At 45.6% G+C, this 11,045-nt stretch overlaps 1 protein-coding gene across 1 annotated transcript; it reads right to left on the bottom strand.

The window, feature by feature from the left end:
- Window positions 1-1,261: 1,261 nt before the first annotated feature.
- On the bottom strand, window positions 1,262-6,929 carry LOC120060454 (inositol hexakisphosphate kinase 2-like). Its single transcript, XM_039009788.1, has 5 exons — window positions 6,293-6,929; window positions 4,097-4,301; window positions 3,440-3,594; window positions 2,887-3,062; window positions 1,262-2,740 (listed from the first exon to the last, which is right to left on the bottom strand). The coding sequence occupies exons 1-5, from the start codon at window positions 6,528-6,530 to the stop codon at window positions 2,192-2,194; spliced, it is 1,323 nt and encodes a 440-aa protein (XP_038865716.1). The 5' UTR covers window positions 6,531-6,929; the 3' UTR covers window positions 1,262-2,191.
- Between the last annotated feature and the right edge of the window lie 4,116 nt (window positions 6,930-11,045).

The following is an 11,045-nucleotide window of genomic DNA, read 5'->3' as shown; positions in this document are numbered from 1 at the left end:
GATTATGATAAAGGTCCATCTGACATTTTAATAAACTGAAAGTGATACTCCTGTTATTTAGATGGGAATTCCAGCCTCAATTCTTAGATGTTATCGAAGAGAGCAGTCTGACCCTGTGGTCAGGTCTTTCCCCCTGACCAAGCAGGTGGTGGTGGGACTGCATCATGATGGACATTATGGAGCTGCAGTTCTCCAAACTAATCCTGGATTAAATCTTTCATAAATGTGCTGGCACTTTGAGGCATTCCCAGTCATCACTCACCCACACAATATGACCTTTCCCTTCCACCAAATAAATGTAAACGAAGAGCATTGCCAGCTTTCTATTAGAAATCAGGGGTTACACTAGTTTTCCATGTAAAAACATGAAGAGCCATTACAACCAATTGAATTCGGTGTGTCAAAAGGGAGTACGTTTTGGAGTAAATTAGTAGATTTCATTGGTTCCAAAAAGACAAGTGACATTTCAATCAATTAATTTTTTTAAACATGTGGGGGTTAAAGTTGAAATCTGCATAAGGTGAAACAGCACCACTGTTCGTCCCCGGCGTCTTTATTCTTTTGTTGAAACAGAGGAGCGACTGGCAGCGCGGTTCATTTTTTGTTATAATTGCAGTACATATTCAGGTGTTCTATCGGGTGTGCAATGATGTCTGAGGGAAAGAAAGTGTTATGTTTGAAGTAACTTCTTTGTTGTTGTATACCAAACTGACGTGGCAGTTTCACCAACTATGGATTCCAGCAAGATGGCTGTTTTACTGTAGAAGCAGAAAACACTAGCAATACAAGTTGTTTTACTCTTCTGTAAAATTTTGAAAATGTCACTTACCGTTACACCCCTTAGGCACTCAACCCATTGCTGGTTGTTGTCTGGATTTAGTGAGATGAAGCCCGACATCACTGTATAACACAGTATTAGCACACAAAGGGATAGAAATAGAGAGCAGAGCATTTGCCACAACCAAAAATTGTTTTATTTCTCCAACAAAATGTGGACAAGACAGATACAAGATAGGAGGTATCTGAACATAAAACAACAATATTAATTAATAAATCAGATTAATAACATGGAATGTAGTCTTTGTATCTCCATTCACTTTCTTTTTTACATGTTTTAGTTTAAGAAACATGTCAAATAAATAGATCTACAGGTACCTGACTAAATAAAGGAAACACTTGAGTAAATGAGGGATACGAAGTATATTGAAAGCAGGTGCTTCCACACAGGTGTGCTTCCTGAGTTAATTAAGCAATTAACATCCCATCATGCTTAGGGTCATGTATAAAAATGCCCAGTTGCCCACTAGTTTGGCTACCATGGCTAGAAGAGATCTCAGTGACTTTGAAAGAGGGGTCGCAAAGGAGCACAGGGTTGTTTATAGGGTGTGTGTGTGTATTTTAGTATCATTTAAAAAAAAAAAAATTGTGCGTGTTTCTCAGTCACCAGATTTCAACCCAACTGAACACTTATGGGAGATTACGGAGCAGCACATGAGACAGCGTTTTACACCACCATCAATAAAACAAATTATGGAATTTATTGTGGAAGAACGGTGTCGCATCCCTCCAATAGAGTAGAATCTATGCCAAGGCGCATTGAAACTGTTCTGGCTCGTGGTGGCCCATAAAGACACTTTATGTTGGTGTTTCCTTGATTTGGGCAGTTACCTGTAAAAGGCCTCTGTATGTAATCTAATAGCTATCTGAATATACCGCAGTCTCTTCTTTGAATCCAAAGGGAACGGGATGGCAAAATAAACTGGTATAGTAGTAAAATGGAAGATGTTTTCCCTTAGCAACTTTAATTTCACACAGGTACAGCAGTTTCTCTCTTTTGCTTTCTCAAACCTGCCCCATCAGTAGCACACATCAACATCAGTGCATGTGTTTGTGTGTATATAAGGCAGCAGGAACTGTTGGAATCCGTGCTTGCGGTCAGTAAGCAGATAAGGGTGACAACTCACTGAGTTAACTAAACTGAAGATCGCAAATGTCTCTTTAAACATGAACCATCAGGGCCCTTTTTATCCCCCACTGACACAAACAAAAACACCCAAAAGAAGCACCAAGAACAGAAACAAGGACCTTGTGGAAAACAGGCTACAGCCATGTTCAGAATGCCCCTAAGGCCAGCCTCTGTAGTCCAGTGTGATGCTTTTTCCATGAGTCCAAAAGAGAGAAGATGACTGTTTTAGTCTGTGCTGTGGTCCTCCAGCTTGGAGATGATAGCGATGAGGTTCTGCAGACCAAAGATGTAGCCACTGTCCTGGCCCTCGTGCACCACACTGTCCTCCACAAAGTCGGGGCAGGTGGTGTGGGCAAAGTCAATCATCCTCACGTCCACCGCCGGGTCAGGGCCTGTATCAGATCGGGCTGCCAGGCACCCACCACCAGCGCTACCACTACTACTGCGGGTAAACCCGAACGCACCTGCCTCTTCATCCTCTTCCACTTCCTCCTCAGACAGACCGTCCTCGGGGGCCCTGTGTGCATGTGTGCAGGGCGGCTCGCCGTCATAGATGATCAGTAGGGAGGAGGAATAGAAGCGGTAGGACTCACAGCTCTCCAGGGCTGTCTGCATCTCCCTGAGCCTCCGTAGCACCGGGGAGAGCAGCTCACGCCGCAGACGCCGCCCGTCATGGAAGAACTGGAACAAGGCTTCCTTAAAGCCCGACAGGGTCAGTTTACGCCCAATGTATTTATCCATGAACATGAGCTGACCCGAGTCTGACTGGTATACCTGAGAGAGAGGTAGGAGATGGAGGGGTTCAGAAATTAATTTTTCTTCTGAACTAAAACTAAGCTATGCCTCCCCAATAGATCATGTCAGGCTCTTCAATTCTGCCCCATCCCCATCAATAACACACACGTTAACATTGTGCCCACCTGCATGCCACAGAGGCGTACTCCGATGGAGGCTGAAGTGCTTTGCTGGCACTTGCGGATTTGCATGACCTTCTTCTCCTCGGACACGTTGTCACCGTGCTGCCGCGTGCCCATTTTCAGGTCCAGCACACACGGAACCGTGTGTCGCCACGTCAGGTTCTCCAGCAGGATGAATTCTGGGAAGGGGTCCTGAGTCAAGGAGCCTTTCGCCACAGGAGAATCACATGTTCTAATGGACCTGGTTGGAGACAACTCTCCACTAATGTAGTGGGAAGACCTGACTCCCTCTCAGCGGACACTAATTCATCAGATGGACCCGACACAAATCTATCTTTAGCCTTTCCTCACATCAATCTACTTCACTTACAAACACAAAGATGTCACAAGTACATTATATGTAAGATTGTGAGGCTACATTGGGCACAAGATTCTGCAGAGTGAAGAAATAGGCAGTAGCACACAGTAATAAGATCAGGTACAGTACATGGAAAACCCCTGCAGGCAGGTGCTGGATGGCCTGATGTTTAGAGTAGTTATGGTAATGAAAGGATACTGTACTGGTTGCGGTGCTTGGCGTTCTCCTTCATCCTCTGCAGGTGTTTCTGTTGGAGTTGGAGTCTCCAGGGGTTGTGTTGGATGGCGTTGCTGCCTTCTAGAGGCACCTCCTCCTGCTGCAGCCACTCCAGCTCCTCCTCCTCATGCTTATGACTGGGGGAGAGAGGGGAGTCAGGCGGGGTGGAGAGCAGGGAGGGAGTCTCCCTATTGTACCATTAAGTTTACGTTCTAGAACCTTTGATACAATGTGTCTCAACATAGGTGTCAGGTAATGTTATATGGAAGGTACATGACAAAGATCGGCATATTATAAGTGTATGCTTGGTCAGATTGCATCAACCTCGACTGTCCTGTCGCTTCCCTACCCTTTACCCTTCCCCTTGTGCTCTGCCCCTCCTGGCCTGGTGATCAGGGCTCTGTTCCATAACCATCTGGCTCTAACTAACCCCAGCCTGGCCACATCATCATCTACTCACATCAGATGGGTCCTGCCTGCTTGTATTTCAGAGTGCTTTCTGTGTTAGTGTATCTGTCAGTTATGTGTTAGTGATTGCGTGTGTTCACCATAACGATCACCAACTCTGGTGCCCTGCATGTCTCTTCATCAGTGTCACAGTAAGTCTCCGTAACAGCGTTTCAATCTGTCTCGTCTCACCTCTTGTCCTTGTCTTCGTGTGAGTCCAGCAGACTCCGGGCAGACAGCTGCTTGTTGCCCCAGTGCAGCATCTTGCTGTATGGCTCGCCGTTGACCGACAGATCTATATTCTCCAGGTGCCCAACCCCAGAGTCACTGTGCAGGGGGTACGCTATGAGACACAGGTTGCCCTCCTCATCCTCTTCAAAACCCACAGATACCACACCTGAGAGAGAGAGGAAAGGAAGAAGACAAACTCGTAAGATATCAACCTCATTGAAACATCAATGGTTCTTTTGACTGTCTCTTGATGAAACACTATTTTCATTTCTCAGCAGCAAACAAGAAACTGGGAAGTATTTGGAGTCTTATCCCAACTATTTTTGCTCTCCAGCATTTTTTTTATTTTTATTTTTTACTTAGAGCCGTCTGCCCTGGCTTCTCTCAACCTGATCAAAGGACCTGGACAAACAACTTTATAACAAACAGATACAGATCTCCCAACTCCACAGAGACACAGAGAGAGAGAGGCAGAGACAGAGAGAGAGACAGAGGCAGAGAGAGAGGCAGAGAGAGAGGCAGAGAGACAGAGACACAGAGAGAGAGAGGCAGAGGGCGATATGGGGCATGGAGACAACAAATAGAGGCTGTGACATTATGGAAATCTTGTATATATATATATATATTTGTGTACAGTATGTTGTTGTCATGCAGAAAAGGAAAGTCACTCCAAAACAGAAACCACACAAGGCTCAAGCAGATGCAGTTAAAAATCGGATTTATTTGAAGTGATTTGAGCTGGTTTCTCCAACCATTATAGTAGTAATATTATTACACAGTAGATAAAATCAAACATCTTAAACACACTGTCACCAACACCAGAGTACCAAAAACCACAAATCATGTAAACCTATGCATATTGCCTTACAACAAGTTGTACAGTGAGAGAACAGCACAGCAGCATACATAGTCTCTGTAGATGGACCAGACGGATGAACTCAAAGCCTATTTCAATCCCTCAGTCACTCTGATGTCATTCTGCCCATCCCGTATGTACAACATTCTAACCCCCCTCCCTCATGAGACATCCCCCACCCAAAACCACCCCAACTCCCTCACCCAGCCACCCAATCTCTATGTGGGGATGGGATGCATAGAACACAACAGCTGCAAATTGACATGGAAGGGTACAGTAGCGCAAAGGGAAAACGGTTGAAGATGAAAAAGTGAGATAAAGTTTAGGAGTAATTGGCTCCTATAGGATCAGAACACATTTTGTGGTGTGAGTATATGAGATCCAAAGCAACTGAGTATCAAGCCACAGCCTTGTTTTAGAATGTTAAAAAAGGAGGTAGAAAGCCCCCGGTTTATACACACAGGTTCACCTTTCACTTGTCTGTCAGGTACTAAAGACAAACAGTTGCCGTGACCCGTAGTGTTAGATAACCCACTGTTAAAGGGCTAAGCAGAGGGCAGACGCAGCACTGGTGGTGAACAGTGAGAGTTAACAAGATATGGTGGACGTTAGGACCCTGCCTCCTGAACCTCAAGCCTTAGATACTGATGTCATTGTATGATGGATTTAACCCTCTCCTTGCTGAATTATTTCTGAAAATGTTAGAAAGCATTTCTCTCTGTGTGTGCGCACACACACACACACACACACACACACACACACACACACACACACACACACACACACACTAACCCGGTCTTCATGCGTACTATACTGCATTCTACCTGCTCTGTATGCTCTCTGGGTAGAGAAACACAGCTCCTACCTGTCTGTGACTTACCTCCAATGCTTCTACACACAGGACAGCACACCTGGTGGTGCTCCACTGCTACAGCGCCCTCCTGTGGCCAGATCCAACAGCACCGCCTACCGCACAGCATCCTGGCTGGCTGCAAAGTCCTAACCTGGGCCTTAGAGAATTGACAGAACCCACCTGATCCATCTGTGAAGGGACACCGTTCGACTCCCTAAAAAACACCCTACACCATAAAACCATGCACTAACATGGACCGTGAACAAGGAAAAGTGCAGAGAAAAAAATGCATTCACCTGCAATAATAAGCTGACCTATTTTCCAATCGCATTCCATACCAATCAGGAAATAGCGAGAGGGGGACTGGGATATGGTCAAAAGAGACAGCCCAGTCACACACAGTAGATGGCAGTGGAGGTGTGGTAGAGGTTAGGGGGTACAGTCTTACCTCGGTACTGGGGGGTGAACTTCCTCATGGCGCTGGGTAGGCTCTTGTAGAACTGGTGCTCTTGGGGGATGAGGGGCTTGCAGATGGTCTGCTCTCCAAAACGCAGCACGCAGCAGTGGCCCCCCACCTGGTGCATGAAGGGCTCAAGCGGGACTCCTTTCTCCAGATAGTGTTGTAGCTGATGCTGCGTTTGCTGCTGCTTGGCCTGCATGGTCTGAGCCTCCACGGCCGGACTCATTCTCCACTGACCCTGATCCGGAGCACAGTGACGCCACGCACATTAGCCTCCCTCCTCAGGGACACCGTGCAGCAGGGCTGTTGGACGACCACCCACGCAGACTCTCTCTGTTGATGTTTATTTTGATCCCTCCTTTCCTGATCTCTCCTCTGTGCAGGAGGGATTCTGCAAGATGAAAACAAAGAGTGACTGGAAGGAGGAAAAGAGAGAGAAAGAGAAATATCGTCTCAGCGTTGGTCAATCTTAAATCCCGTTTTTCCTCCTGGCCTTAGAAAGTAGGCAGAGAGGTATAGAAACAGAAAGTCCTTTGTGTCCTGAGGTTGAAAATTAAGGTCTGCTCTGCAGAGTGTGGTCTGAGTGAGACACAGCCTGACTGAAAGTCTCGCCTGCTGCCCACTGAAACCCTTCTGACACTGACAGCCTGCTCTCGCTCGGACTGGTAAAAAACTCACAAGCACAAAAACAGACCCGCCCACTCAGCCCACTTCCACCAATCACAAGCAGGTTGTTGGGTGGTACCCATTGAGGGAAGAGAGCAAGCAAACAAAGAGGGATGGAAGGGGATTGGGGGAGGGGAGAGAGAAAAAAGGAAAGAAGCAGAGAAACAGAGAGGGAGGAGGGATGAAGGCAGAGCTGAACTCCGCTGTTTGCTCTGTATGACAGAAGCCGTTTAATAACAACCTCATTCAACAAGCTGCATTTTCTAATTCAGACCACCAGCTGAGAGGGTGAGACTGGTGGTCAAATAATGCAGACCCAGTGCCCACATACAGTCTAGCACCACATACAGCCATTTGACATTTGCAAAGACAGTCAAATATGTCACAAAAACACTGGTAAACACAGTAACAAATGGTTTGCATTATAACAAATAACATTGAGAGCCACAGAATGTTGATTATAGAACAAACAGCAGTCTGGTGCAAATAATGGTGTCAGTTAAGGTAAAGGTAGTCTCAAGGGCAACATAAAACAGTGTTCGTTGTCTTCCAGATTCCTCTGAAGATAAACTGCCAACATTGCCTATAACTACTAGCTAGGCAAAACATGCTGACTGGGAGCAGGGCCCTGTACAGCAGAACGAGTCAGCGAATAGCGAGAGAACAGGGAGTGATTGTGTTTCCTGAGCTGCAGGGTGGACACTAATCCTTCCCTTCGTGGTAGCCTAGGCTAATCTGTTTCAAGAAGGGAGAACATACCAACTCCTCATTCACAGAATTGCCAGTCACAACAGGACAGGTAGGGGCATTTCCATGGAAAAGGACCCATGAGCACCAACATGGGAAGTTCATTGGAGCATACCAATTTGGGTGTCAAATGAAAGCTAAGAGTCTATATTTTTGTGAAATGAAGTCATAGAAGTATCAAGTAATGGTAGACATCAATTCTGTTTATGAATGATGAATTCAAACTCTTACTCCCAAAAATATTAAAGGGATTTACTGCAACTGAATTGGATACAATGGGAAATCATAATAGTCACAAACTACAGTTGGGTCACCTTCTACGGTCCTCCCTCTTCCATACTGTTATGTTCAGCAACCCCTCCCCTCTCGGTCTGTCTTTCTCTCCAGTTAAATGTCACCTCTCCCAGTTCTTACAGACACCTAACCATGAGTCCCCTCTTTTTCCATTTACTGTGAGCATCAGCCTCACCCACTGAGCACCGACCCACACCGGATGTCCATGGACGTTGAAAAGTAGTTGAAAGTTGGTCAGTCCACCCTGGCCTTGATGTTAACGCCCAGACGGACCGGACCGGACCAAATCTGAACCTATCATAGACGTATGTTTCACAAGTTTGGATAGCACAGTGCAGTACAGTGAGTAGAGCACAATAGAGTAGTCTAATACAATGCAGTAGTACTGTACTGTCATGTACTCCACTGTGCTGTATTGTACTGTACTGTCATGTACTCTACTGTGCTGTATTGTAATGTACTGTCATGTACTCTACTGTGCTGTATTGTAATGTACTGTCATGTACTCTACTGTGCTGTATTGTAATGTACTGTCATGTACTCTACTGTGCTGTATTGTAATGTACTGTCATGTACTCCACTGTGCTGTATTGTAATGTACTGTCATGTACTCTACTGTGCTGTATTGTACTCTGCACTGTGATGACCAAACTTGTGAAACATGAGGAGAATGACAAACATAATTATGCATTTCTGTGTAGTACAGACCAGGGACCCATGACGTAATCCCATTACCATAATTCTGTTACAAGGTGTAAATCCACTTCACTTACTGTAGTTCAATAACCAAAATATATGTTTTCTAAGCTAAGGTGCCACGTCATAGCTGACTCCCCAGTCTTTCAGCAGACATTTCAATCTTCATTCGGAGCAGATATTTAACAGAGTTTTTGATCACATAGAAACCTGAATAAGATTTGACTGTAATTCCATTACCAAAGTTCTTCCACTAAATTAGTTTTTGTAACATTTTCAGTGGAAATTGTTAAAAGCAGTCCTTGTGCATAAAGTTGCATGGTTTGTTAAACTTTGAAATAAATGGTTTTGTTTGGCATACATTTTAAAGTGAAAACATGTGTCAAAGAGTAATTCCGTCACCGTGGAATTGCCCGTAGGGTGTGTTTGTGTGTGTGTGTGTGTGTGTGCGTGTGTGCGTGTGTGTGTGTGTGTGTGTGTGTGTGCGTCCGCGTGCCTGGCCCAGTAGCAGTGGAGGGGATAGACACTGGATGGTTCTCCTCAGATCACAGGCAGTAGAAGAAATCCCCACAGTAATATCTCTAATCCAGCATCCTGGAAAACTACAGGGAAGAAATGAGGGAAATGGAAAAAAACCGGAACTAAAACACACAGACAAACACAGGTTGACGGCACAGGGCACAAAGGGACTGTCAGGTAGGCAACACACAACCACATTATACAACACTAATGAAGCAATACACTGACACTGCTCTGGCTTTGTCTCTTGACCAATCATCTCTGACCTGAACATTGGTCAATATCCATGCCAACGGTAGCCTATTGCCAGCAGACATGCTGACTTTGGCCTAGACTTTGCAGACACTTGCAAGACTTTAGGGAGGGGCACAAGAATGTCAAAGAGAGCGAGAGAGAGAGAGAGTGATGCTAGTGGACTTGCTGAAGAGCAGTAGCGTGGCATGGGGCCGTTAGTGAGGTAGATTGTTTAATGTCCTGAGTGTTCCTGTCGTGTGTTCCAGAGAGACAAAGACACAGCGATCTGCTGACAGACCAGGCCATAGCCTGGGAACCCAATAGGAGCACAGAGCTCAGGGAAGTGGTCCTTTACACCTCCACACAGTCTCCATAGAACGCACACAGAAGTCAGTCACAGCCCCAAATGACACGTCTTGCCAATAATGTCTGACCTACTGGCAAATAACATTCTCACTCCAATGGTCATTGCCAGCACTGCAGACATGTTGACTTTGGCCTGAACTTTGAAGAGACTTGCAAGACTTTAAGGGAGGGGCACAACAATGGACTCGTTTTTGAGGGAAATATCCTCAGGAGACCCCAAAATGGATTAGAAGCCTCCAGCCAGCAGAGCTAGACAGGATCAGGATGGCATTCTACCCTATGGAGCTGTGACTGACTGACATGCTGAAGTACTTGTGGATGTCCTATCAAACTATGATATGGAGGTACAAATAAGTTAACAAAAACATCTGTCTACAGCCCTCAAACGCATCTCTGGACCTCGAAGCCAGTTCCACTGCATTTTGTTATTGTTCCCCTCTAAATCAGGGACTGATTTAGACCTGGGACACCAGGTGGGTGAATTTAATTATCAGGTAGAACAGAAAACCTGCAGGCTCCGGACCTCGTAGGGTAAGAGTTGAATACCCCTGGTCTACAGTGACACTGAGGGTCTGACAGGTCTGCTGTTCAGCTGGGGTTATTGTCACCATGCTAGTTTCTCACGGCTGCATGAGGAACGACAGAGGTCGGGTTGTGGTGGAATGTCAGCGCGCCTCGGACAGAATGTCTTGGGAGTATGGTGGTGGGCACATTGTGGTGCTGGAGTGCTCATAGGGGGCAGGAGGTGGACAAGGTTAGTTTCATACTAACATGAGGCCAGGGGTACTGGCACGTTGGGCAGAGCAGAACAGAGGAGTAACTGGAGTGGGGATAATATGTAGGTGCTGAGTGACTTCAGACAGAAGGGAGGAACTACTGTAGTGAACCCAGAGAGCAGCCTGGGGCTATGAAGGACACATGGACAAAGGCTGTAGCTCGTAAACAAGCAAGCTAGCACTGTAGGCAGAATTTAGCTTAACTCCAAAACATCCTGGATTTGTAAAGCTACTTCTAGGAATGTGTAAGGCCTATATTTTCAGTGCTTTAGAACATACAGTGCATTCAGAAAGTATTCAGACCCCTAGACTTTTGTTTTTAATGTTACAGCCTTATTCTAAAAAAAAATTAAATAGTTTTCCCCACCTCCTTCCTCAATCTACACACGATACCCCATAATGACAAAGCAAATAACAGGTTTAGAAATTTTGGCAAATTGATT

This window comes from Salvelinus namaycush, chromosome 2, assembly GCF_016432855.1.
Source record: "Salvelinus namaycush isolate Seneca chromosome 2, SaNama_1.0, whole genome shotgun sequence".
NCBI classification, from domain to species: Eukaryota; Metazoa; Chordata; class Actinopteri; order Salmoniformes; family Salmonidae; genus Salvelinus; species Salvelinus namaycush.
This window is presented reverse-complemented; position numbering and strand designations above follow the sequence as displayed.

Excerpts from the sequence above, each read along its gene's own strand:
- LOC120060454 (XM_039009788.1), bottom strand. The coding sequence starts at position 6,530 with ATGAGTCCGGCCGTGGAGGCTCAGACCATGCAGGCCAAGCAGCAGCAA. Across the intron at positions 3,595-4,096 it reads CACGAAGACAAGGACAAGAG|TCATAAGCATGAGGAGGAGG; the intron begins GTGAGACGAGAC and ends TCTCTCCCCCAG. Across the intron at positions 3,063-3,439 it reads CAAGCACCGCAACCAGTACA|AATTCATCCTGCTGGAGAAC; the intron begins GTATCCTTTCAT and ends ACCCCTTCCCAG.